The 27,148-nt window shown below is 36.4% G+C and overlaps 1 protein-coding gene, 1 long non-coding RNA gene and 1 pseudogene across 15 annotated transcripts; 2 read left to right on the forward strand and 1 right to left on the reverse strand.

The window, feature by feature from the left end:
* Nucleotides 1-1,564, reverse strand: LOC110788986 (xyloglucan galactosyltransferase XLT2-like; annotated as a pseudogene).
* Nucleotides 1,565-4,656: 3,092 nt separating this feature from the next.
* On the forward strand, nt 4,657-5,429 carry LOC110788745 (uncharacterized). The gene is made up of 2 exons (XR_002533437.2): nt 4,657-4,758; nt 5,209-5,429. It is a non-coding gene; the product is annotated as an uncharacterized lncRNA (long non-coding RNA).
* Nucleotides 5,430-12,242: 6,813 nt separating this feature from the next.
* On the forward strand, nt 12,243-27,148 carry LOC110788750 (uncharacterized). Of its 14 annotated transcripts, none has more exons than XM_056837614.1 (7): nt 12,244-12,703; nt 12,954-13,008; nt 14,007-14,077; nt 14,227-14,325; nt 25,651-25,743; nt 26,448-26,657; nt 26,784-27,148. In XM_056837614.1, the coding sequence occupies exons 4-7, from the start codon at nt 14,312-14,314 to the stop codon at nt 27,094-27,096; spliced, it is 630 nt and encodes a 209-aa protein (XP_056693592.1). In that variant the 5' UTR covers nt 12,244-12,703; nt 12,954-13,008; nt 14,007-14,077; nt 14,227-14,311; the 3' UTR covers nt 27,097-27,148. The 14 variants fall into 14 exon arrangements, with proteins under 14 accessions (XP_056693594.1, XP_056693596.1, XP_056693595.1 ...); XM_056837615.1 differs by having other exon boundaries at nt 12,954-12,980; XM_056837616.1 differs by having other exon boundaries at nt 12,243-13,008; nt 14,276-14,325.

The following is a 27,148-nucleotide window of genomic DNA, read 5'->3' on the forward strand; positions in this document are numbered from 1 at the left end:
TTACCACTTATAATTGGACTCGTTTTGGTCCTTGATTCTCTTTAAAACCCAGTCGACGGCACCTTTTACGGTCCCCAACCCTTCATCGGGTTTCGCATAAATAAATTTAGGAATAAATTTCACAACTTTTCCCCTCGTCTTTTTTACCTTCTCTTTACTAAACTTTTCAAGCACGCTTTTTACCAACGTCCCATTTTTAACCTCATCACGGTGAATAAAAATCGAGTAACTCTCTGGTTCACCCGGTAAAAACCACTGATATTGAAAATAAGTCGGCCGTCTCCAGAAAAAAACCGGAATCGAACCGGCCAACATACAGTCAAACATAGACCGGCCCGTGTAACTATCACCCATAGGCTGTAAGCAAAACTCCGAGTCGAGAAATGTTTTGAGAATTTCCGACGTTCCTTTTGAGCACTTATTACCGCCGCAGTCGACAACTCGGCATGACTCGGACGAGTTCTTACACTGTCTCAGTAAAACTCCTCGGAAATCGTTTACAATAGTGCCACGTCTAGCACCGGCGAAACAGAATAACGAGTGCCGCTCACGTGATTTTACGAAATCCTGCCATAAAACGACGTCGGTTGGGTTGTTAGGGTGGAATCCTGTGGGGTAAGGTACACTGATATCGAAATAGTCCCATGGATTCTTCTCAATCAACAACCGTGTGATGTTCCTCATCAACGGTAAGTGGATACATTTCGACCCCCAATCTTGATCTTTTGAACGGCGGAAATCCCATGTGATTCTCCCCATGGTAAGGAAATTATCCCAACCGTTGGATCTGTTGAAATATGGATACTCTGATTCGACCCATTTAAGCATGGTGTCGCAATGGTGATCTCTTTGTTTGGGGGTGTAATCGGACCATAGATATTTACCTACTACAAAGTCCAGCGTAAAACGGGATGTAGTACGCTGTAACAGATTGAGGGTTTAGGGTTCGACATTTGTGGGAGAACAATCGGTTATGGAAGATTATCTCGGAAGCGAATTGATCAGTGTTGTACCAAACGTCAGCGAGTTTTTCCGACATGATACGGTTGATTTAGTACCGAAACCGTCGTTTGAGAGGGCGGCGCAGCGTGAACCCCAGGGGCTTAGCTTGTCGCAGTTTTTGTGAATGTCGGAGTTGAACTGAGGTGGAAGATCGTACACGAAGATTCTCCCGAGTTCGCATTCTTTTGAACTAGGGTTCGGGTTAGGAGAAATTGAATAAGAGAAGGAGTTTACAATTGCGACGGAGAAAGGGGCGGAAGTGGCGATGATAGAGACTGGACGGTTGCTGGAGAATGACAAAAGGAGGAATTAAAGGAGGAGGATGAAGATTGTTTGTTGATGGTTTGAGCTTGAATTTCTGATCAATTGGGAGGTTATTTATACTAGTTGGGAAAAGCTTATTTGTTCAAATTTCGATGACAAATGTCAAGATCGAGCAAATCAAGAACATGGTGACTAAGGTTTTGAAAATGTTGACTAGTGTCGCACGTCCATGGAAGTGATGAGTAAGCTTGAGTTGTATTGTGGTGGTGGCAAGTAGAAAATGGAGCTTTAACTCCATGGCCAAAAGTGGCGTGAGGAAGAAGAAGAGAAGAGAAAACTGATTTTTGTATTCTTTGGTAATATAAGGGCAATTTAGGAATTTAATAAACTTTCAGAATTTAATTACTTGTTTTGGGGTATTAATCTGAAAATAAAATAGTGTCCTTGAGTAAAATTCATTTCCAAAATAATTCTTTTAGGTGCTAATAAAATAAATTTAGTTTTCGAATAAAATTGTCGTTTAATGAAAACGTTAAGTTATTTTATAAATGACGAAATAAGATTTAAAATGTAACTAAAATCGTAAATATTATAAAATCTGAAGAAAGAAAATTAAAAAAAATTGTGTGACAATACTAAAATTCAAGTAAAATAAATCTTTGTTAATCAAAATAAAGTTCGAAATTATGACTTAAAATGATTTTAAGCTAATAAAAATAATTAAGCATAATTAATCTAGTTCTAAAAATTCGGGTTATTACAGATCTTAGTGGTGATAACATATATTTTGCAATAAATTATACTGAAACTCCTTAGAAAAACCAGCCCGTGGTTTTGGTTAAACAACCGGATATTACGCGTACTTGTATGATTTAATAGAGGATACTAAAGTTATATTCATATTTTTTTTCTTGCGAAGTAATTGTACTATTATACAATATTTTTTATATTTTTTTTGCAGCATTGTACAATATTGTTATACTTCATTTTTCTTCCTTGCACCATTTGTTTTGGGTATGATTAAAAAAATCACTACGCAGGTTCGAATCCTGCCTCTCCCACTTGTTAAGTATCAAAATTGCTCATAGGATAACAAACAAAAGAGATGGAAAATGTTAGGCAACAATTGTAAATGTGAAATTTGAATAAGGGTAAAGTGGGTATTTAGTGAGTGTATACACCCAAAAAAATGAGAGAATATACCATAAAAGGAAATTGTGCAACTAATATGCAACTTTTATAAAAAGAAAATATTGCATTAAAATAGAGACCTATTCATTTTAAGTTTGTACCATGGCATTGAAGCTCAAAATGAATAAGTTTATATCCTGGTAGGAGCCTAATATGCAATAGTTTATGAAATTGAGTAGTTTTATTAGTTGCCGAATTTAAAAATTATTAATCCGAAAAAAATATATACTTATGAATTGAAATTTGAACTTGTACCATGGTATAGAATTTTATGCATATTACTCCCTCCGTCCCGGAATACTTGACCTGTTTTCCTTATTGGGCCGTCCCTTAATACTTGACCTGTTTCTAAAAATGGAAATATTCTAACAATATTATATTATTTCTCACTCCACCCCTATTAACCCACCTACCCCTACTCCATACAAAAAATAATTAAAAATTCAACCTCTACTCTCCCCCAACCCCACCCCTTTACACATTTTCCACTAACTACATTAAAATAATACCCCACTATCAACTACTATCTATTAAATTAAATAAGTCAATTTAAGTCCCTTAAACTCTGTGCCGGTCAAACCGGATCGAGTATTCCGGGACGGAGGGAGTAAGCTCATACCAAGACATGAGCTCAAATGTATAAGTGTACGCCATGGTGTGACTTTCATATGCAAAAGTCCATCTCAATTCAGTGTTTGATTTGTTTTTAAATTTGAATTAATTAATCCGGAAAAAGGTAAAAACCTCTACATTTTGAGATGGTACCATGGTATAAATTTGTGCATTTTGAGCCTGTACTATGGTATAAATTTGTGCATTTTGAGCTTGTACTATGGTATAAATTTGTGCATTTTGAGCTTGTAATATGGAAGGAGCTCAAAATGCATAAGTGCATGTCATGGTAGGAGCTTAGTATACAAGAGTTTATGTAGTAGGGGGGTTCATTTGTTGTCGAATTTGAAATAATTATTAATCGGGAAAAAAAGTAGAGAATTGTGAATTTTTAAGCTTATACCGTGATATGGACTTTCACCGTAAAACTCATACCATGACAAGAGCTCAAAATGTATAAATACTATAAGGTAAGGTGAGATGAAACTATGAAAGTAAGAATTAAATAAGTGTAGAAATGTAAAACAAATAAGTATGTGAATCACAATTAAAGAGAAGATCTACATGGTAGATTTTCTGACGACAATCGATCACCCATCACTTTCCCTCTTCCCCACTTTGTTTACTCCGACTTCCAGCCATTTGACTTCCTCCCCTTCAAATTAATCGCAGCCATTTTACTTTTACTTTTCTTAATGTTGGATTAATTTCAATGATTTAGGAGTTGTTTAGTTGACAATTAAAAATGAGGGAAGTGAAAATTCATGGGATTTTATAGATATTGTAGTTGTTTGGTTGACATAAAAAAGTAAAAATGGGGGAAGTTGGAATTCATAGGAAGTTGGAATTCCTACAAAACATGGGAAGTTAATTACCTAGCTCCCCCTGGTCAATCAAAATTCATGGGAATTTCTAATTCCCATGTTGTCAACCAAACAAATTAAGGAAATTCCAATGAATTTAACAAGGGAAGTAATTTCCCTTGAATTACAACTTCCTATTGGAATTAAATTCTCATGTCAACCAAACAAGCCCTTATAATTTTGAAATACTCCGCATTGTAAATTGTTATACAATTTTTTTTCTTAAATGTATTTATGATCTAAATTATACATCGAAATATAAAATCAAAATATTACGATTAACAAAAAACGATAGGGTAATTTAAAGCGGTGACAATCAAATGTAACATGATACTTGTAAGTTGTATTGAAAAATCAATAAATTAAATTACTTAAACGCTTCAGAGATTCATCGTGATCCTATCAAATAAATTAAGAATCTTTGTGATTGATAAATACAATAAGTAAATAATTAGAGTAATATTATTCCAAATAACTGTGGAATCTCCATGATAAGAATATCAATATATTCCTAATTTCTGAAATTAGTCAAATATACGGGTATAATTATTGTTATTACCTAATCCTAGTTAGGAAGGGACAAAGAAAGTAACATTAAAACAAATAAAGCCACCTAATTAATCGGACCCTTTGTCTTCTCATATGGTCCTACCAAATTCCATCTAGGGTTTTCCTCTCTCACTAATCTCATCGATCCTCTCTATATAAACCCATCATTTCTTAATTCTTAGCTTGCTCATTTCATCTCTCCTTCTAAAACACAATTAGTTTTTTTTTATTTCTTCTTAATTATGATTAAGGATGGTAGTTTAAAAAAAAGAAGAGGGTAAGTAAGAATGTAAGATAAGTAGAATGGTAGTTAGGGGGAGCTCCTTTTGGTCCAAAAACAGGAAAGAAAGAGAAAGGTAGAAACATCTGCGGGTTCATGGTTAACCTATGGAGTTGATTACACTGGATTATTACAAGCTCAACTCCATTGGCTTTGCATGAACTTGGAGATGTTCTTTTGCCTTCTCCTTTTCTTATTTGGAGTGAAAGGAGCTCCTTTTCTTCTCCTCTCTTTTTTGGGTCAAATTGTTGATTTTTATAAAAATATTGAAAAAATGGGAGTATTAGAATTTCTTTGTCTTGATTCTTACTAGATCTTGTAATGTGATTATTAATTTGTGAGTCATGGATATAATTTGCATGTTTAATTGTTTATTTTTTTTTATTTTTTTTGAGGGAAAATTGTTTATTGTTTATTGTTATTGGTTATTTGATTTTACTATTTCAGGTGGTGGGAATTTTCGTAGCTCGTGAATTCAAGAACGAAGGATCTATATATATTGTACATTGTACGGAGTAGCATTATTTTTTATGTTAATTATTTTTATTTTACAAAATATGGTACATGGAATAGTAGTTAATTTGTAATCCCCATCGTAATGAATGAAACAAACGGTCAATTATTGAAATACGGAGTATTTAATTTGCAACAATTGAATATTTTATTTTAATAGTTGTCGGTATTGTAGGTTAATTCTTCTCACAAATTTTATTATACACCCGGGTGGTACTATAATTATGAAAATTAGACATCAATTGTTTGTCGATTCAGTGGTGAATGTGGCTGAATTTGGTAGAGGTTGGAACTTATCCATCAAGAACTCGCCCTGAATTCGAATTAGCCTAGGGTGAATCGGGTGGTACACCAAAAAAAAACTATGAAAGTTAGACGACAAGTTATTATTAGGTGGTAGTTAATAATGAGTTATTTTTTTAATATACTTAGTGAGTTTTAAAAAAATTAATTAGCTTTTTTTAATGACAAGTGAGGGGTGAATATTTTAATATTTTAATGTTTTAATAGAAAGTTGGAATATTTGGGGAGGACACAAATATAAACTCCAGATTTCATATCCTAATGAAGACAATGGAATTGGATCAGGATGCTTATGATATGCTTTTGTTTGAATAATGGTACGGCGTAACTTAGTAAAGGCGCGCTAAGTCACGGTGTTTATAAAATAAATTAAATTAGTGGAGGTGGCTAAATGAGTAATTTGCGTTAATGTTCTAACTAATTATCGCATTAACCTCCACGCTAAAATTACCTACTTTACACTAACGTTGTATATTTTGTAATAACGTGTATGAGATCAGACTCACAAGAGGTGAATTCAAACTTAGTCGTGAAGGGGAGTCATTTGATACCTTTTTGTTTACCATGAACAATAACAAAAACATTTAAGACAAAAATAATATTAGTAGAACTAAAAATCCCTCATGTTTGAGGGGATTATGGCATATGCAGAGTTGCAGACCAATTAATAAACTCATTCTGTATGAGAAGGTCACAGTTACTCCCTCCGTTTCTTTTTATTTGTTACGTTTAGACTTTTGCACGTTATTTAACGTATAATAATTTTTTTATTTTAAATGTTTTAGATTCCATCATTAATCCTAATTTCATTTTTTCAAAATCTGACATTTATTGTCTCTTATAATATTCAAATCAACTTTCATTTCTTATTTAAAAATAAAAATAAAAACCAAGCAAAACCTTTGCCAACCAAAGACAATTTTACTTGGGAAATTGTAAAGTAATTTAATGAGTTGAAAAAATTGTACTAATTAAAATTAAAATCTGGCACAAAAAATGACGGTATAATAAATTTAAAAAATGAAAGATTCTCCCCCATAAATAACATTGTAAAACACCCTGAAAGGAAAACGTAACAAACAAATAGAAACGGAGGGAGTATAAGTTTATGACCTAATAACCATAATTTACAAGCATTTAGTATCGAGACTTTAATTGGAATTGACGTCGTCTAATTAGCAAGACACTGCGAGCTAGAATGAAAAACTTTTGTCAGTGTTATGAATGAAGGACCCTTTTGTGCTTGAATGTTGATTTGTATGACAATTTGATATTAGAATAATGAGAATAAATAATTGAAGAAATTAAAACACACACAAAGATTTAAGGTGGTTTACTCTTCAATGAGCTACATCCACCATGGGGGGGGGGGGGGTTGAGCTTGTATTACTCTTATATGGAGAAAGGATTACAAAGAGGAATTCTCAAAGGTCAAGAAGAGAGAATTCTATGTGTGCTTAGATCTAGGGTTTCAACCTCACTTGTGTTTCTCTCTCTTGATTCTGAATATCTCATTATATTCGGTACTTATAGTGTTAGACATCAAAACAATCTAAGGGACAAGAAAAGGCCACGTCGATTAAAGCTTGCGGAGAAGAAAACAGTTCACCAGCATTCAAAGGGTTCGTCCGAACCAAGGTCAAATTTGGCCGAACCAACCCAAAGTTCGGTCGAACCTCCAAAATCTTCAAGCTACTAATTCTTTTCTTGTTCGGTCGAACCATCAAAAGGTTCGGGCGAACTTCCAGCAGGTTTGGCCGAACCTCAAACATGTTCAGGCGAACCTCCAAGATCTCCAAGCGACTGACTCTTTTCATGTTCGGTTGAACCATTAAAGGGTTCGGCTGAACTTCCAGCAGGTTCGGCTGAACTTCCAGCAGGTTCTGCTGAACCTCCCTTGCTTCATGACAACTTCTCGTAAAATAGTCATAACTCCCTAATTTCTCATCCAAAATGAGCTTATGACCATGTGTTGGAATGCTATTGAACCAAGTTTTCACCTCCAACTTGAATCAACTCAATATAACGAGTAGATCATGAAATATGTCCATTTGAAATCGTTTCTTCCATTATAACAACCTAACATCCTTCAAGGAGGATTTGAGGCACATATAACACTCAGGGTGAGTTTTGATTTGATTAAGTAATCATTCTGAATGACATGTTTATAAGATTTGATCACAAATAATAAAAGCTCGTCGAAATTACTCTAAAAAGCTATGCTTCAAATTGATATTATATAATTTTGAACACAATTGTTTTTCACAATTTATCTAAAACTTTCTACTGGAACAAACAATAGGAATGACAAAAGAGGACGGAAATGAGATTTGAGTTCGTAGTCTTTCACTTTTAAATGTTAAGTTTTCCCGCCAAATATCTTTTACCTTAAAAAGTATAACTTTTTTCCCCTATCATTTTTCATAAACAACTTGTATGGGAAACAAATGGTTTGTGGATTATGTCAATAATAAATACCACGTAATAACAAATTTTCAAAAATTATCTTTGATAATATTTTAGTCAAATATTTATATTAATAATAAATTATAAATTTAATCACTATTTTGGTCAAATCTATACTATTATTAAATCTCCAAGGCAAGAAGTGCCACGTTGCCATGTGTCACTGTGATTTGGCAAGTGAAATTACGATGTGCCATGTCATGCGCACACATGTTAGTACTCAATTTTATTATCACAAAAAATGTTAGTATCAATGTTCGAACACATGACCTTTCATTCATAATGTAAAGTTTTAACCATCTCTACAATGATATAACATATGATTCTAAAGTAATGAAAAAAGACAAAAGTCATTCTTATAAATATTAAAACTTTGATGCTCAATATATATTTGAATATAAGATATTACGGAGTACAAATTCTTTTATTTAATCATTCTTAATTACTCAGATCATATGTAAAAAAAAGTTAATTGTTTGTACTACTTCTTTAGTTAACCAGTTGTGTGTTTTTCCAACTTTTTATTATTTTTTATTATTCAACTTGTAATAATTGATACATTAAGAAATTTCTTATGTTTAAAAGTGAATTAGAAAAAATAAAGTTCTATAAGGAGTACCAATCAAGTAAACTACTAAAAAAAAATAAAGTTTTATACCGACTACAAATCAAGTAAAACTAAATTAATCTTAATAAAAAGTCACACAACATCTACAAAAGAAACTTTAATCTAACAAAGTTTAGTTAACTAATTATAAATTTGTTAATCAATATTTATGTATACATAATAACAATTGTGCTAAATTCATTTCAAATAAAAATTAATATCAACATACAATGTACGACCCGGGGAATCGCCCGGGACAATAACTAGTTATCATATTAAGTCTAGTACAATACATGTTTAATTTTTTTGGTAAAATTAACATATTAAACCATATACAATATGTAATACGTAGTAGGACAAAACTTCCAAATTAGATGATTGAATGAGTATGTTCAAGATTTATTGATTATGCGTAGCTTTAGGGGGAGAATTATTTGGTTAAATATTTTATAAAAGATAGTCAAATAATATTTTAGAAATTTCATGCGTCTACAAGACCTAATCTAGTATTTTCAAAATTGATGCTCTATTCAGAGCGAAATTCTTAGTTTGAATTATTTTTCACGTAAGACTTATAATTTGGATTTTTTGCATTAATTTTCTTTAAATAGACCAGGAAATGGCCTTACCGGTAAATGACCAATGTGAAAACAACACTGGACTGGGGCTGGCCATGCTTGTTCTAAAGAGTAAAAGAGTTGTGAAAACATGAGTGCATGACATGCTTACTCGTATATGTATAACTTAGACCCAACCACGACAATCTGCATACATGACCACACATTTTTTTGTTGTAGGGAAGATCATATCTAACAACAACAAAAATTCAGTCCAAAAACTATATTGTAGACGCCTAACATTTGGGATTAAACTAGAGTTTGTATAAAGACGCAACTTCACTCCAACACGTATTCTATACGAAGTAAAATTGTGAAACAAGAAAGAAATCGAAAATAAAACGTAAAAGTCAGAAACCACGGAAAACAAAACTGGTTGCGCTAGAATTTTCCAGCGCAATATTTGTACCCTAGAATCTTTCTAGCGCATGAATCGATGCGCGCACTAGAAGTTTTCTAGCGCACATTTCTGTGCAACCATGCTGCTCTAAAACACAAATTTTGACCATTGTAGCGCACGTAGAAGCTTTCCAATGCACACCTTTGTGCGCCAGAATATTCCAGCACAACTTTTCCTGCGTTAGAACCGCATAAAATGCAGTTTTTTTTTGTTTTTCAATTCTATTTCACGATCCAGTTTACGTTGTAAATACAACCTTTCTGAACCTACGAAAAGCACTCACAATATTCATTATCAATCAGTAACGATATTGACATATTCTAAAATTCTCTCCGCTCTGAATATGTAATTCTGTTAGAACCCGTCTCATGTGTACTTCTTATCTATTTCTTTGCCAAATCCTTAGAATAATAATCTGCATAAAGTTACTCCGGAAAACTCTGAGTTGGGGTGCTTAGGATAATAGCAAGGATACTCTGGAGGAATTGAACTAAGAATCGTAATCTATCAGTCAACAACAAGGGGATTCGAATTCTAAAAGGAGATATAGCAAAAGCAAGTGATAAGATTACGAGAACCACAACACAATCCTTAAAGTGTGTTGCAATGTGAAATTAAGACGGAGTACTCCCTCCGTCCCTTAATACTTGTCCCGGTTTGACCGGCACAGATTTTTAGGCAATTTAATTGACTTATTAAAATATTAGGTAGTACTCCCTCCGTTACTAAATACGTGTCCTATTTCTAAAAATAGCGTTCCCTTATAAGTTTCCTGTTTCTATTTTTGAACATACACTTCTTTTACATTTTCATAAATCATGTTTATTTTTTCTTTATTCTACACTTTTCCCACTTTTCAATCCCCACATCCACTTTTATTTGTACTTTATCAAAAAAAAAAATTCTACTTTATCTTTTCCTCAAAAATAAATAAATCTCAATCATAGTTTTTCTTACACACTTCTCATTTTTTTTAATATCTGCGTATTCATCTAAGGCTATGTTCTGTTCGACTTAGTTTGACTTATTTCAGACAAAATAAGTTCAAATAAGTTCAGACAAGTTCAGATAAGTTAAGTTCAGATAAGTTCAAATAATATAAGTTAAAAAAAAAAAAAAAAATTCATACATTTTCACACACAAATAAGTTTATTTCAGACAAAATAAGTTTTTTTTTCAGATAAAATAAGTTCAGATAAGTTCAGTCAAAATAAGTCCAATAGAACGGAGCCTAAATATGACACATATTTAGAAATGGAGGGAGTAGTTGATAGTGATTTTTTTTAATATAGTTAGTGAAAAATGTGTCAAACTTTTTTGAGGGGGAGGTGGAGGTTGAAAATTTTAATGTTTGTTTTAGAAAGAAGGAATATAATTAAGTAAGTCCTAGATTAAGTGAGAAAAATTATATAATATTAGTAAAAGTATGTTATTTATAAAAATGGAGCGAGAATTAAAGGACGGATTTATAAGGAAAGGGGCGCGAGTAGTAAGGGACGGAGAGAGTATTCTTTATCGCTTTTATCACTTTTTACAAATTTGCACACCTAATCAACTATATCATCACGCCTAATAAGATAATTTTAGACAATTCTGATTATTCTGCTAGGCTCCTTAAATCGATCTAAATCACTTTTTCGACTTATTGTTTAGTCTAAGTCATATGTGCATTAAAATCAATTCAAATAGTAAAGTCCTCCGATGGTCAAACACATGTCCCTAAATCGATCTGTGCACAAAGTTTCAAGCTAGTAAAGACAATCAATGGCTAATAACTAGAACTCCTCGTATTTAGGGATGGCAGCGGGTAGGATCCGGACCGGATCCAGATCCGTTTTTAGGCAAGGATCCAGATTCTACCCGGATTCGCTGGGTAGTGAAATTGGGGATCCAGATCCAGATCCTACGGATCCAAAAGGATCCTAACGTATTTTTTCATCAAACGACCCTAATTTTCATTTTAACCTTAAAACAAAGTTTAAAACTTCAATAACAACGCTATTTGTCCATACAAACATTCACTAAAATTAAATTTTACAAATCCAACATAAATAATATTAAAAGTTCAACAAACATCAATAATGCTACTTAAGTCTTTATTTTTATATTTTAATTTTTTTTTTATAAAAGCGGGTAAACGAATCCGGATCCGGGTAATGACTTAGGACCCGATCCAAACCCGTTTTTAAAACCAAGGATCCAGATCCTTCCCGGATCCGCCGGGTCCAAAAATTGAGGATCCAGATCCGCTGAAAACGAATCCACGGATCCAGGTCGGATCCATTACCCACTGCCATCCCTACTCGTATTAGTACTTTACACTCGAACCCAAAATCTACTCTACGTATTATGTTGGGGCGATCTCCATTCAAGATCACAAGGGTACCAATTGCTATGTCGATGAAATATTAAAGTATCTACGAATCTAGCATCTGCAGTACTCTTATATCACAAAACAATGTTTTGCTAGTTTTTCTGGCAAGACTAAAACTATCTGACGGCTCCTTAAACTAGTTAAGGTAGGATACACTTCTTGCATCCCAAACCTTTAAAATGTATGAACTTGAAACACTATGCTTAAGCATAGTGTTTTGAGTCACATATAGGTGATTTTCACTATTTATAAGAAAAAATTTCCAAATTGCTTCCCTTTGATGGCTCTATCCTACTTGCTCAATCAACCAAGGTTCAAACCTTGGTTCTTGCATATTTCAAAAAAAAAAATTCCCTTCTTTATTTCCTGATTCATTGCCCCATGTGCTTCCTTCTCCTCCACGTGACCCCCCTTATTTACCTTATTCTTTCCATTTCCTCCAATTTTCACTTTCTCTTTCAACCTATCCCTCATATGCGGATCTGCCCCTTCTCCTCTCTCCTCCATCCTCCGTCGTCCGCCCCTTTCTCCACTAGGACCACCATATCTTTTCTTCTCATCACTCTCCATCAGAACTTCAGTTTCTCAATCGCGAAATCTCTTTATGTATCTCTCATTGCTGGGACATGCGAAACATCTGGTCATCTGATCGATTTCTTTGGGTAATTTGTTCTTGTTCATCTTTTATAATCATCTGATTGTATTTGATTTAATTTTTCGCAGATTTGTTGATTTATTAAATGTTTAATTTTTTTTTCAATTGTTAATATGTTTACCGTTCTTCTTTTTTGATTTTATTGGATTTTCGTTTTTTGTTGATACTTTTCCCAATACTACGCACTAACACCATCAATTATTTGCTTAAATGGGTACTGTGGAGGATTTAACGGAGAGTTGTCGATGGCCGAACAGGGTGGCCATTATTGCTCCCAAAAAACGGTAGATTGTTCAAATATTGTTGGTGCCAGTAATTACTTTATCTCTCTTATTTTTACCGATTTTGGGGATTATTTTTGTGATCTGGGTTTTCTATGCATTGTCGGCATTTTTTGATTGTTTATTTTAATGAAACACCTCTATTTGTTTGTTTGAAATTGTCTAATTTTGTTGATTTTGATTATTATTTTTATATGGGTATTTGTGAATATTTGAATATTCTTCAAATTTCTTTGAATTTTTAGCTTAGGATTACTAGAATTAACCACATTATGTTCCCCTGATTATAGACTTCACTTTGGATATATTTGGGTCTGATTCAGATTTGGGTTTCTTTTAGATTTTCCAATGTTTTCCTTCGAAAAATTATTGTTGTGTTTAACTTTCTGACAAAGAAGTAAAATTTGAATAATAAGAAAATTAGGGTCGAATTAGCTTTAAGAAATTAATGTGTGCTTATGTTTGATCTGTGAGTAACAAATTACGACCAGGTTATGGCTGACTCAACGTTAATGTCGAATAGCACACCATTGTGGTAGAAAAGAGCGAAATTTGATAGGATTTTGTGAAGTTTAAGGGAATCTATGATTCTATGAACTAGATAATTGACAATTTGACTTGTGAGAGGGTGGCAGATAAGGATTAGGAACAAAATGGGAGGTTACAGAAGGGATGTTGAGGATTTGATGACAGGAGAGATGAAGATGTGAAAAGGAGAAAATATGTGGTGGTTCTGGTGGAGGGGAGGGGATAGGAGAGCTAGGATTAGTAAGAAAGACAAGGGTGAAAATTTAGGGGAAATGGTCTACAATACTTATTTCGGAGCTTAAAAAAGCATAGTAGTGTTTCTAACAATTTCTAGATATACTGTTTTTAAGAACAAACAACGCAACTCTTGGGACAACTTCACATGCTTTGAACGGATGTTTGAGACTGTAGGTTTTCAAAGAGGATACTTTGAAGTGTACAATTGCTTTTCTGGAGTTTTGATTTAAGCTTGTTAATCTGATTTATATTTTGACAATGCAGGCACTTGTTGAATGTGGCTAAAGTTCACTTTTGCTGACACACATTACTAGGACAACAGTACCTGTAACTCTGTACGTCATTTGATCATTCCCGTACTTTTGTTAGCTTCATTGCATCTTAGTTTTTGTTCTGCGTGGATTTTTCTGGTGCACAGATTCCTGTATGGTTTACCGTTTCACGGTGCAATAATGATTGTGTAGTTACTGTTTTATTTTCTTAGGTTATCATTGTCGTCCTCTGATGGCGTACCTTTTTACTCAACTTCTTAGATTAAGTTCAAGAGGCTAGACGCTTCAAAATTCTCCATGTGCCTAACAAGGTTAGCGTTCTAGATATTTTCTGTATATTATAAATTTGATAGCTTTCTGCCTTTTTTGTATGTTCTACATATGTTTGTTATACTCCATATATCAACTATAAATATCTATTTTTAATGGGCATAAAATCATCCTTGGTTGTCATTATATCTCCATTTAAAGTTGAAACAATGCAACAATATTATGCGTAAATTACAAAATCATGGTTCGGCGCTTTTGTGCATGCCATTATGCTATGTGCCTTTATTCCTTTATCACTTAAAACCAATGTAATTGCTTCAATTTCATATCATCAGCCCCGTATCTCACACTCTCTCTACTATCTCCAAGTCTTTGGATTCATTTACTCTTATTCATTACCCCCCATTTACTAATGTTCAACCTTCTATACTAAATATGACTGCAGTAATTATAAAACGCAAAAAATTGAAAAAGGAAAGGATGTGGGGGGAGAGAGAGAGAGAGAGAGAGAGAGAGAGAGAGAGAGAGAGAGAGAGAGAGAGAGAGGGAGGGAAATGCAGAGACACAAATAGCACTTTTAAAATCGTTATTCTTTTAAAAAGAGCAATAACACAAGCAAGTAAGCATATTCGTCCTCTAAAATGTGAAACCATAGAAACGTGAGTGAAGGAGCAAGAGAAAGCAAAGAGAGAGAAATAAGGGTGAGAGAAGGAAGGAAAAAGAAAGTAAAGACGGGGGGGAATGTCAGACTGAGGGGTAAAGAGTAAGAGTATTGCTTACCGGCTAAAGGTCTAATCTCTAAGCCCTAATGTCTATTGAAGGAAATAATGCCCTTGGTCCAAGTATGCATTCTATGTTAAGTCTAATAAATGCGGTTCAGTATTAATTAACAAGTTAATAATTCAGTGAGATCAAGTGAGCTGAATGCCTAGCTAGAGGCCGCTTCAGTTCAAGTGGAATTAATGATATTAATCCACAGCTTACTCTTGACTGAACCCGTAGGGTCACACAAATAGTACGTAAACGGATCAAGTATTTAATGGCATTAAATACTCCATCTATGAATATTCGGAACCGACGGATCTTGGTTTCAGTGGGAGCTAAGATCGTCACAGGCAAGAAATGAATACTCCGGAAACGATGATATTGCCGGAAACGGAAATATGGATCGTATCGGAAATATGAATATTATCCAAGTCGTAGATGTTACCGGAAACGGAAACATGGTACGTATCGGAAAATATTATTGGAAATGGAAATATTACCAGAATCGGAAATATTGCCGGAAACGGAAATATTGTCAGAATCGGAAATATTGCCGGAATCGGAAAATAATTCCGAAAACGGAAATATTAAATATTTGTTCGAAACGGAAATTAATTCCGGAATCGGAAATATTAAATATTGTTCGTATCGGAAATAGATTCCGGAAATGGAAATTTAATCGGAAGCGTATCGTACGAATTAGCATCGGACGAGGCCTGCCGGACGAAGGCCCAGCACGAAGCCAGGCCGTCGCCCAGCAAGCACGCACGCCACAAGCCCAGCGCGCGCCAAGGCCACGGATGCGTGGGCCTTGCTGCGTGGGCTGCAGCTCGCACGCATGGGCAGCCCTTGTGGCTGCCGTGTGTGTGTGAGTTTGAGCTCATGCGAGATTCCTGAATCTGCAAGAGTCAGTGTATGATTAAATGTCTATTCCTATTGGATAAATTGATTAAGTAGAATTCATGTAGAATTCTAATTCCAATTAATTCGCATCCTACTAGGATTACGATTCCTTTTCCATAACTCTATAAATAAAGGCCTAGGGGTCATAATTTATACACAAGTTTCAAAGTATTCAAAAGTGAGTTTTTTTTGAGAGAAAATTCAAACACCCATCTTGCCCCAAAAGTGCCGAATTTTCTGAGTACCTTAAGGGCGATTCTAGTTGGTCAATCTTAAGGCGGATCCGGACGTGCTGTGGACTTTCTACGGAGGGACGACACTTGGAGTCCTAAAAGACTTGTTCTTGTTCGGTTCGGGCGCAGCTAGGGAAGGCACGCAACAAAGAGTATGCATCTAAACTATGCTAAATGATTATGTGTAAATAATATGTTTCCTGGGTTAATGGTTGTTTCCGCATGATCTATGTAATGTCATATGTATCATAACCTAACAGTGGTATCAAGAGCCCCTTATTATTTTCATAATCTAAATTGCATGAACATGGTTAAATATTACAAATTTGCAAGAATTAAAAGGGGTGATTAATTTTCGTAATTGTTAATTAGTTGCAAATTGCGTTTATTTAATTATACGTACGCAGTTTTTCGGCAGTTTCTTCATTACTCATCCGAATTGAGTGATTTTTGTGTCAATTCCGCATGTAAAAGGCATTCTAAAATTTTGACAAAAATAGTATTTTTCTGCCGAACCCAGAATTCTCAAATTCGAAGCCTAACTATGACTTTTCGAAGGTTTTAGTTTTTCGAATGCAAAATTTCGTAAATTTAAGATGTTAAATTAAATATTTGCGATTCTTGTTGATAAATCTTGAATTTTTGATTGACCTATTGCATATGTTTAACAAGTTTGAATGCCTAGTCTTGTTAATTATGCAATCTAATTTGTAATTATGATTAATTTGTTGAAAATTAGAATAATTTAGAATTAATTTGATTTTCATAATTAATTGTAATTTAATTAGAAACCTATGATTAAAAACCACCATAAAAATTGTAAATTTACGATAAATTTTAAATTTTTATGACCTAGACTTGAATCCATATCAATCGGAAATCAATTGGATAATAAATTTTCGATTTTTTCGCCCTAAAATTATGAAATTAATAATATTTATTAATTTGTCATTAATTTTAAATATAAATTTTAAATTTTTATGCGATTCGTTCAAATAACTTGCACGCACGAAGCAATGGACGCTTCGTGTTACCCTTAAGGGGTGTTGTATAATGCGGGCATGCGACGACGAGCAAGGGAGCTCGTCGCCCGTGCGGCACGAATGCAATGAGCAAGGGCGTAGTGCACGAGCGCAAGGCAGCAGCCCTGCCTTGTGTCGTGTGCCACGAGCAATGAACGTATGGGCATGGGCGAGGGGCGAGCCAAGGCAGTCGCGTGTGGGCAGCAAGCGAGCTGCGCCACAACGCGCGCTGCCTCGCACAAGTGCGCGCAGCCTCGCGCGCAGCGAGCGCAAGCTCGCGTGCCACGAGCGCTGCGCACAGCATCACTCGCGCGCACAGCGCGCGACGTCGCCCGCCCAGCGAGCGATGTCGCGCACCAGCGAGCGATGGCTCGCGCGCGCGCAGCGAGCGATCTCGCGCGCCAGCGAGCGATGGCTCGCGCGCACCAGCGAGCGATCTCGCGCGCCAGCGAGCGATGGCTCGCGCGCACCAGCGAGCGATCTCGCGCGCCAGCGAGCGATCTCGCGCGCCAGCGAGCGAGCCAGCGCGCCCAGCGAGCGATCTCGCGCGCGCACTGCGAGCGATAGCTCGCGTGCGATGGGGCGCTGTGCGGGGGCTTGCGTTGGGACAGCAGCAGCTATGCTACGAGCGCATGGGCTGCGCGCACATGGCCAGCAATGGCTGTGTGCGTACGGCCCATGGGCGTGCAACGCGTAGGGTGTTTGCGTTTCGATTAGATCGTTTTGAATGTTTAATTTGAAAATTTCAGTTCACGTAATTTTAATTAATTTTAAAATTAATAATTTGAATTAATTTCTTGGATTTTAATTTTGAATATTATAATTATAATAAATGGAATTTATTCTAATTATTTTACTAAAATTAAAATCATGAATTAATTTAAATGCGACTGAAATTAAATTAAATTTTTGGATTCAATTATAAATTTATATGAGCTTTAAATTTTAATTAAATTTGTATGTTTCCGGTTAGACTAGAAATACAATTTTATGTTTAAAATTAGTAAAGCATATGAATTTATTGGTTTGAGTGGGAGTGCTTTTAGTCATAAACTCTTGATTAGGTCTACAAATCCTTAAGGTTAAAACAACTCGATTAGAATTAATAAGGACTGAATAATTGGTAGATTATTGGTGCCCTTGATTAATTGCTGCAAATGTTTACGTGATGCATAATGTGTTTAACTAACCAGCTATGTGGGCCATTCATGATAATGAATGGGTGAATGGTATATATTGTATATGTACTGTTTTGCAGGTTATGAAGTGACTAGTATGGCCCAAATAGGATAGAAAATATGGTCTGCGTACCATTAATTTGAATGTAATTGGTCTAAAGTACCAAAGTTGTTTTTTAATTCAAATATGGTCTGCGTACCATCAAATAGTTGTAATTAGTTATAACTTATCCTATTTGAAGAAAATGGTGCCTCCCACGGAGATTTTCAAGACGGACTTTGAAGTCAAAGCTTCAAGATGAAGTCGGGCCATACTAGATCACAAATGTCTTATGCATGTTTTAAGTTATTTATTGCTTTAAATATGTCTTAAAATGCATGAGATCAAAAGCTTGATTATGTTGCATGATTAAGGATTTTAGTTCACTTAAAATCTAACCAACATAGTAAGAGCCTTAAGTTCCAAACTTAAAAATTGAGTTAAAAGGTGCCATGCCAAAATATACACTTGCTTGGATATCCTTTACATCAATCTAGTAATAGTTTTCGCTCAGCGAGGTGTTACTTATTGGTCCTAAAGGGGCAAGGTACACAAATAATTGTGAGTACATGTTAGTTTTGGTGAAACTCAACGATATAAGTAAGGAGTCCTTTTATGTCGTGGCAAATTCGATAGGTTTACCTAATAAGTTCTTAGACGTACCTATCAACCAAGAATAGTTTCTAGACTATTAGCAAAAGGCTTTTGCTTACCTAAGATGTTCTAGGATTAAGTCGACAAACTGTGCTTAGTTCTTCAATGATTTTAGGATCTTGGAATCATTTTATTCACACCTGCCGGAACACATAACTTGAATAAAATGCTTAATAAACATTGAATTATGCATGTATGCTAGAATTTAAGTTTATTAAGAGAAACTGTGAATGGTTATTTATTTGTTTATTCTTTTCAATTGTAGTTTTTAATATGGCAAACAACAATTCATTCAACATTCGATCAATTCTCGAACAGGAGAAGTTGAACGGGAAAAACTTCCTTGACTGGCAAAGGAACTTGCAAATAGTTCTTATGCAGGAAGAAAAGGAGTATGTCCTAGATGAGGCGATGCCCGAAGCTCCAGGCGACGGGATCACTCAGGCAGCCCTCAATTGTTGGATTGATGCCAACAAGGATGTGAAATGTCTAATGCTCGCCACCATGAGTGCGGATCTGCAGAAAACGTTCATCAACTCAGATGCTTTCACAATCATCAGTGAGTTGAAGAACATGTTCCAAGATCTGGCTCGAGTCGAAAGATTCGAGACTCATAGGCAAATTCTTGAGACCAAGCTTAAGAAAGGCGAGCCCGTAAGTCCACATGTTCTCAAAATGATTGGACTCATTGAGAATATGAGTCGGCTGGATCAGCAATTTTCTCAGGAAATGGCTATAGACACCATCCTCCATTCTCTTCATAGCGGGTATGATCAGTTCAAACTGAACTACAGTATGAATAGTCTGGACAAAACGCTCACTGAGCTTCACGGTATGCTGAAGACCGCTGAAAAGACGCTCAAAAGTGATAAGCAGGATGTGCTTATGGTGCGTGGGGGCAAGTTCAAGAAATCTGGAAAGAAGAGGAATGCTAAGAAAGGTGGCAACAAGGCCAGCCCAACTAAGCAAACTGGCGCCAAATCTGCAAAGAGGAAGGTCAGTCAACCCACTTCTGAATCCGAATGCTTCTACTGCAAGAAGAAGGGGCATTGGAAGAGAGATTGCTTGAAGCTAAAGGAAGATCAGAAGAACGGAACAGTCGTTCCATCTTCAGGTATTTTCGTTATAGACTGTATACTTGCTAATTCAACTTCTTGGGTATTAGATACAGGTTGTGGCTCACACTTATGTTCCAATCCACAGGGACTAAGAAGAAGTAGAAAGTTAAGCAAGGGTGAAGTCGACCTACGAGTGGGAAATGGAGCACGGATTGCTGCATTAGCTGTAGGAACTTACTATTTGTCATTGCCCTCCGGGCTAGTTTTGGAACTGGAAGAATGTTTCCATGTTCCAAGTCTTACTAAAAACATCATTTCAGTTTCTTGCTTAGATGCTAAGGGATTTTCCTTTATAATAAAAGACAATAGTTGTTCGTTTTATTTTAAAGAGATGTTTTATGGATCTGCTAGATTAGTCAATGGACTTTATTTATTAGATCACGACAAACAAGTATATAACATAAATACCAAAAAGGCCAAAAAGGATGATTCAGATCTCACCTATCTGTGGCATTGTCGATTAGGCCATATAAACTTGAAACGCTTAGAAAGACTTCAAAGAGAAGGAATTCTAGAACCATTTGACTTAGAGGATTATGGTAAATGCGAATCATGTTTACTTGGCAAAATGACAAAGCAACCTTTCTCTAAAGTTGGAGAAAGAGAAAATGAACTATTGGGTTTAATCCATACAGATGTATGTGGACCAATGAGTACAAATGCTAGAGGTGGTTTCAGCTACTTTATCACTTTCACTGATGACTTCAGTAGGTATGGTTATGTCTACCTAATGAAGCATAAGTCTGAATCCTTTGACAAATTCAAGGAATTTCAGAGTGAAGTAGAGAATCAATTAGGCAAGAAGATCAAGGCACTGCGGTCTGATAGAGGCGGTGAATATCTGAGCTATGAATTTGATGACCATCTGAAAGAATGTGGAATTCTATCAGAATTGACTCCTCCTGGAACACCACAATGGAACGGTGTGTCAGAACGGAGGAACAGAACCTTGCTAGACATGGTCAGGTCAATGATGGGTCAGGCCGAACTTCCATTAGAATTTTGGGGACATGCACTAAATACAGCTGCACTCACTATAAATAGAGCTCCGTCTAAAGCTGTCGAAAAGACTCCATACGAATTATGGTTTGGAAAGCCTCCAAATGTGTCTTTTCTTAAGATTTGGGGATGTGAAGTTTACGTCAAACGATTAATTTCAGACAAACTTCATCCAAAATCTGACAAATGTATCCTTGTGGGCTATCCAAAGGAAACAAAGGGGTATTACTTCTACAATACATCTGAGAACAAAGTGTTTGTTGCTCGAGATGGTGTCTTTTTGGAGAAAGATCACATTTCCAAAATGACAAGTGGGAGAAAAGTAGACCTCGAAGAAATTCGAGTCGAACAACAAACTCTAGAGAATGCTCAAGATGACATTCAGGATGAAACTCAGAGATCTTTAGAAGAATCTGGTGAGAATCATGGTCAATCTAGAAATGTTACCCCGCGTAGATCGCAAAGATATAGATCTCAACCGGAAAGGTACTTAGGTATTTTGACGAACGAGAGCTATGACGTTCTATTACTTGAAAGTGATGAACCTGCGACTTACAAGCAAGCTATGACGAGCCCTAGCTCCAAGCAATGGCAAGAAGCCATGCAATCTGAATTAGACTCCATGTCTGAAAACCAAGTATGGGATTTGGTCGATTTGCCAGATGGCTACCAAGCCATTGGAAGCAAATGGGTTTTCAAACTGAAAAAGGACAAGGATGGGAAACTTGAAGTTTTCAAAGCTAGATTGGTTGCGAAAGGTTACAGGCAAGTCCACGGTGTGGATTACGATGAAACCTTTTCACCAGTTGCAATGCTAAAGTCTATTCGAATAATGTTAGCAATCGCTGCATATTACGATTACGAAATATGGCAGATGGATGTCAAAACTGCTTTCTTAAACGGCGTTTTAACAGAAACTGTGTTTATGACACAGCCTGAAGGTTTTGAGGATCCAAAGAATGCTAAAAAGGTATGCAAGCTAAAGAAGTCAATCTACGGATTGAAGCAGGCATCCAGGAGCTGGAATATACGTTTTGATGAAGCAGTCAGTGACTTTGGTTTCATCAAGAACGCGGACGAATCTTGTGTATACAAGAAGGTCAGTGGGAGCAAAATTGCTTTCCTAGTATTATATGTCGACGACATATTGCTTATCGGAAATGACATTCCTATGTTGAACTCTGTCAAGATTTGGCTTGGGAAATGTTTTTCGATGAAGGATCTAGGAGAAGCACAGTACATATTGGGCATCAAGATTTACAGAGATAGATCTAAAAAGATGATTGGACTTAGTCAAAGCACTTATATCAATAAGGTGCTTGATAGGTTCAAGATGGCGGACTCCAAGCGAGGCTACCTACCCATGTCTCATGGAATGACTCTAAGCAAGACTCAGTGCCCAAAAACACTTGATGAGCGTAGACGAATGAATGGGATTCCATATGCATCATTGATTGGTTCAATAATGTATGCTATGATATGTACACGCCCGGATGTTGCGTACGCACTCAGTGCTACGAGCAGATACCAGTCAGACCCAGGAGAGGCGCATTGGACTGCTGCCAAGAACATTCTGAAGTACCTGAAAAGGCACAAAGATGACTTCCTGGTCTATGGTGGAGATGATGAATTAATTGTTAAAGGCTATACGGACGCAAGTTTCCAAACCGACAAAGATGATTTCAGATCACAGTCTGGGTTTGTCTTCTGCCTCAACGGAGGAGCAGTAAGCTGGAAAAGTGCTAAGCAAAGCACCATTGCGGATTCTACAACTGAAGCGGAGTACATTGCTGCACATGAAGCAGCAAAGGAAGCTATATGGCTAAGGAAGTTCATAGGAGAACTTGGTGTAGTCCCCTCCATTAAAGGACCAATAGCCCTGTATTGTGATAATAACGGAGCTATTGCACAGGCAAAAGAGCCTAGACACCACCAGAGAGTCAAGCATGTACTTCGTAGATTTCACCTTCTACGAGAGTTCGTTGAAAGAAAAGAAGTCGAGATAAGCAAAATTGGAACTGATGACAACATATCAGATCCATTAACTAAACCTCTGCCGCAAGCGAAGCACAACTCGCACACTGCAGCTATGGGAATCAAGCATATTGGAGAATGGCTTTGATGTCTCTGTTTAATGTTTTAAAGTTTTAGAGTTTAAATCTTTGTAAAACATTATTGGTTAATCATTCACAATAAATGAAAGGAATTCATTTTTCCATTTAATTTGTGGTTTATTAAATGATGAGTCCCTTCAAATTTGACGATATATTCAAGATAGACTGTCAGGACCAGTCCTGTGACTAAGAGATGTCTATCAAGTGAACTTGAATGTCAAAGGTTGAAAATGGTCCCTAATCGGAGTTTTCTATAAAATTGGACGCATAGAAAACGTTAGACGATTAGAATGCAAGATGACTAGTAGTTCTGTTTCTTGAACTATGTGGACATGGCAATGTCATAATCATTTGCATAGATACTTACTTTGGGAAGACTAGTATCGGACAAGACCTATGAAACTTTACTGTAAGAGATGAAAATCTGTCATAAGTAAATTTCATTAAATTATTAGACACTAAATCCTCAATACCTGAGTGATTTGAGATTACTTGTTTGAGAACTGATTGCTTTGACGTTGACCAACCGTCGCACCGTAAAAGGAGGCTATAAAGGCAACGCTCAGGTAATCACCTATCAAACGAAGTCTAATCTCAAGATCGCAAGATTGGGATTGTCCTCCCATAAATCGGGATGAGATGCTTAAAAGTTGTACAAGGCCACTCGGAGAGCTAGAAACTGTGAAATGCATGGCCGTGCTCGGATGAATCATAGGCTATGATTATCTGTTTATTTGATCAGTTGAACTCTGAAACCGAGGAACACCTCTGGACATAATAAGGATGACAACTCTTACCTTATGTTCAAGAGCAAGCATCGAGCGACAAAGGAATTAGGAAATGCACACTTGTCCCTAAGGACAAGTGGGAGACTGAAGGAAATAATGCCCTTGGTCCAAGTATGCATTCTATGTTAAGTCTAATAAATGCGGTTCAGTATTAATTAACAAGTTAATAATTCAGTGAGATCAAGTGAGCTGAATGCCTAGCTAGAGGCCGCTTCAGTTCAAGTGGAATTAATGATATTAATCCACAGCTTACTCTTGACTGAACCCGTAGGGTCACACAAATAGTACGTAAACGGATCAAGTATTTAATGGCATTAAATACTCCATCTATGAATATTCGGAACCGACGGATCTTGGTTTCAGTGGGAGCTAAGATCGTCACAGGCAAGAAATGAATACTCCGGAAACGATGATATTGCCGGAAACGGAAATATGGATCGTATCGGAAATATGAATATTATCCAAGTCGTAGATGTTACCGGAAACGGAAACATGGTACGTATCGGAAAATATTATTGGAAATGGAAATATTACCAGAATCGGAAATATTGCCGGAAACGGAAATATTGTCAGAATCGGAAATATTGCCGGAATCGGAAAATAATTCCGAAAACGGAAATATTAAATATTTGTTCGAAACGGAAATTAATTCCGGAATCGGAAATATTAAATATTGTTCGTATCGGAAATAGATTCCGGAAATGGAAATTTAATCGGAAGCGTATCGTACGAATTAGCATCGGACGAGGCCTGCCGGACGAAGGCCCAGCACGAAGCCAGGCCGTCGCCCAGCAAGCACGCACGCCACAAGCCCAGCGCGCGCCAAGGCCACGGATGCGTGGGCCTTGCTGCGTGGGCTGCAGCTCGCACGCATGGGCAGCCCTTGTGGCTGCCGTGTGTGTGTGAGTTTGAGCTCATGCGAGATTCCTGAATCTGCAAGAGTCAGTGTATGATTAAATGTCTATTCCTATTGGATAAATTGATTAAGTAGAATTCATGTAGAATTCTAATTCCAATTAATTCGCATCCTACTAGGATTACGATTCCTTTTCCATAACTCTATAAATAAAGGCCTAGGGGTCATAATTTATACACAAGTTTCAAAGTATTCAAAAGTGAGTTTTTTTTGAGAGAAAATTCAAACACCCATCTTGCCCCAAAAGTGCCGAATTTTCTGAGTACCTTAAGGGCGATTCTAGTTGGTCAATCTTAAGGCGGATCCGGACGTGCTGTGGACTTTCTACGGAGGGACGACACTTGGAGTCCTAAAAGACTTGTTCTTGTTCGGTTCGGGCGCAGCTAGGGAAGGCACGCAACAAAGAGTATGCATCTAAACTATGCTAAATGATTATGTGTAAATAATATGTTTCCTGGGTTAATGGTTGTTTCCGCATGATCTATGTAATGTCATATGTATCATAACCTAACATCTATCTCTTTTTAACTCTTGCTATCTGTGGTGCATGACCTTTGTTTTGTTAGTAAAAAAATATTTGTCTTTGCGGTTATCCACCGTAATCTTGATTTGATACATAGTTTTATTTTGCATCAGATGCTGTCATGTGGATGATCGTGGGACCACTCTTATACCCTTGGAAAACTATTTGAGACCTACGTTGGTCACTTCATTAGATGAAAGAAGAAAGTCAGTGTTAGTTGAATATTCAGATAGAATGAAACACATGTTTGATAACTTGCAAAGGAATTTGATGAGGTTTATATTCATATACGTCTATGGTCTTGCTGGAAAAAGCTTTTAAGTTTCTTTATCTTCAATTAATTCACCGTTTGTCAATTAACCTGGTGGCTGGGGGGGTAAGTTTATAAGCGAGATCTTGGTTCACTTATATCCAGATATGTTTAGTTTACAAATACATATATAAATGGATCAATGTTTATTTTGTTTGACAGTTTCTGCCTATTTATGTCTTAATCAGGGGCTCTGGTGTCTTACGCCCTAGATACAAATACATCTATACTTGGGTCATAGTGTCTGGTACTTTTTTATAGTTTTTGCCCTGATTTCAAATGTGTTATTGCATGAGAATATAAGTTCCCTAATGGTTGAAAATAAAAATAGCGCAAGTAGATTACTAGATTTGTGTCATCTTAGGGGAAACTTATGTGGTTCAGGATAGGATAGGTTACTTAAGATTTGGCTCGTTGTGTCGTTTGGTTGCGGTGGTGGGTTGCCTGTTCTGCTGAGCTAGGTTCCTGAATTTTTTTGAGTCTGATTGGCCTGTTTTTATTATGGTTCTTGTCAGGCTAGCTCTACTATGTTTTCAGGTGCGACATTATGGGTGATATAGGTATTTTACAGATTGTTGTTGGTTTCTGGTGGCTGCACAGTTTCTGCATGAGGATGTTTGTTTTGCAGCTGGAAGGATTGTTGCAGTCAGTCAAAGGTGGTATGCTTCCAGTGATTGACTGTTGCGCAGCTGTTCTGCTCTGTTTGGCTGTTGTTGGCAGTGTTTCAGGTGTGGTGTTGCTGCATGGGGGTAGTGGTTGTCACTGCTTGTTTGTTGTCAACCATAAAGTATATTGGGAATTGTACATCAGGTATTGTTGGATCTGTTCTGCATTCTTTATTGTTTTAAACAATTTCGTAAGTTTGTGACTTTTACTCTTTGCATTCATTTGTTTAGTTTTCTTCTGGCTTGTCTAACACTGCTCATGTCTTTGTAGTCCATATGTTAGGTTAACCAGCACTAGGACGAAGATCAATGGCGAGTCTTCTTTCATGGAGATCTCAACCAACAGCCATAAAGACGAGAGATTATCGCCTTTTAACTCGACTTATGCAGTGAGGTTTAAAGAGGATATAAAGAGGTGGGCGAGAGGCGGTGTGAGATATGCAACCATTGTAGTAGCTCTTGTGATCTACATAAGGGTGGTGGTTTTGGGGAATTTTTGTGTAATTGATTTTTTTTTCCGCTCAACTCCTTTTCTCGGGGTTTTCTCCCCTAATCGCTCTGCTTGTTTGCTAATTTTGTTATGATATTTGATTTTCATATCTTGGGGGACCGCGCGCGCTAGCGCGTGGTCCAACA

The sequence above is a fragment of the Spinacia oleracea genome, chromosome 2 (genome assembly GCF_020520425.1).
Source record: "Spinacia oleracea cultivar Varoflay chromosome 2, BTI_SOV_V1, whole genome shotgun sequence".
Taxonomy (NCBI): Eukaryota; Viridiplantae; Streptophyta; class Magnoliopsida; order Caryophyllales; family Amaranthaceae; genus Spinacia; species Spinacia oleracea.

Bases quoted from the DNA above. Each gene is read 5' to 3' on its own strand.
- LOC110788750 (XM_056837616.1), top strand. The intron at 25,744-26,447 runs GTCAGTGTTAGT...GTGGCTGCACAG, and splicing joins TCATTAGATGAAAGAAGAAA to TTTCTGCATGAGGATGTTTG. The intron at 26,658-26,783 runs GTATTGTTGGAT...ATGTCTTTGTAG, and splicing joins TATTGGGAATTGTACATCAG to TCCATATGTTAGGTTAACCA.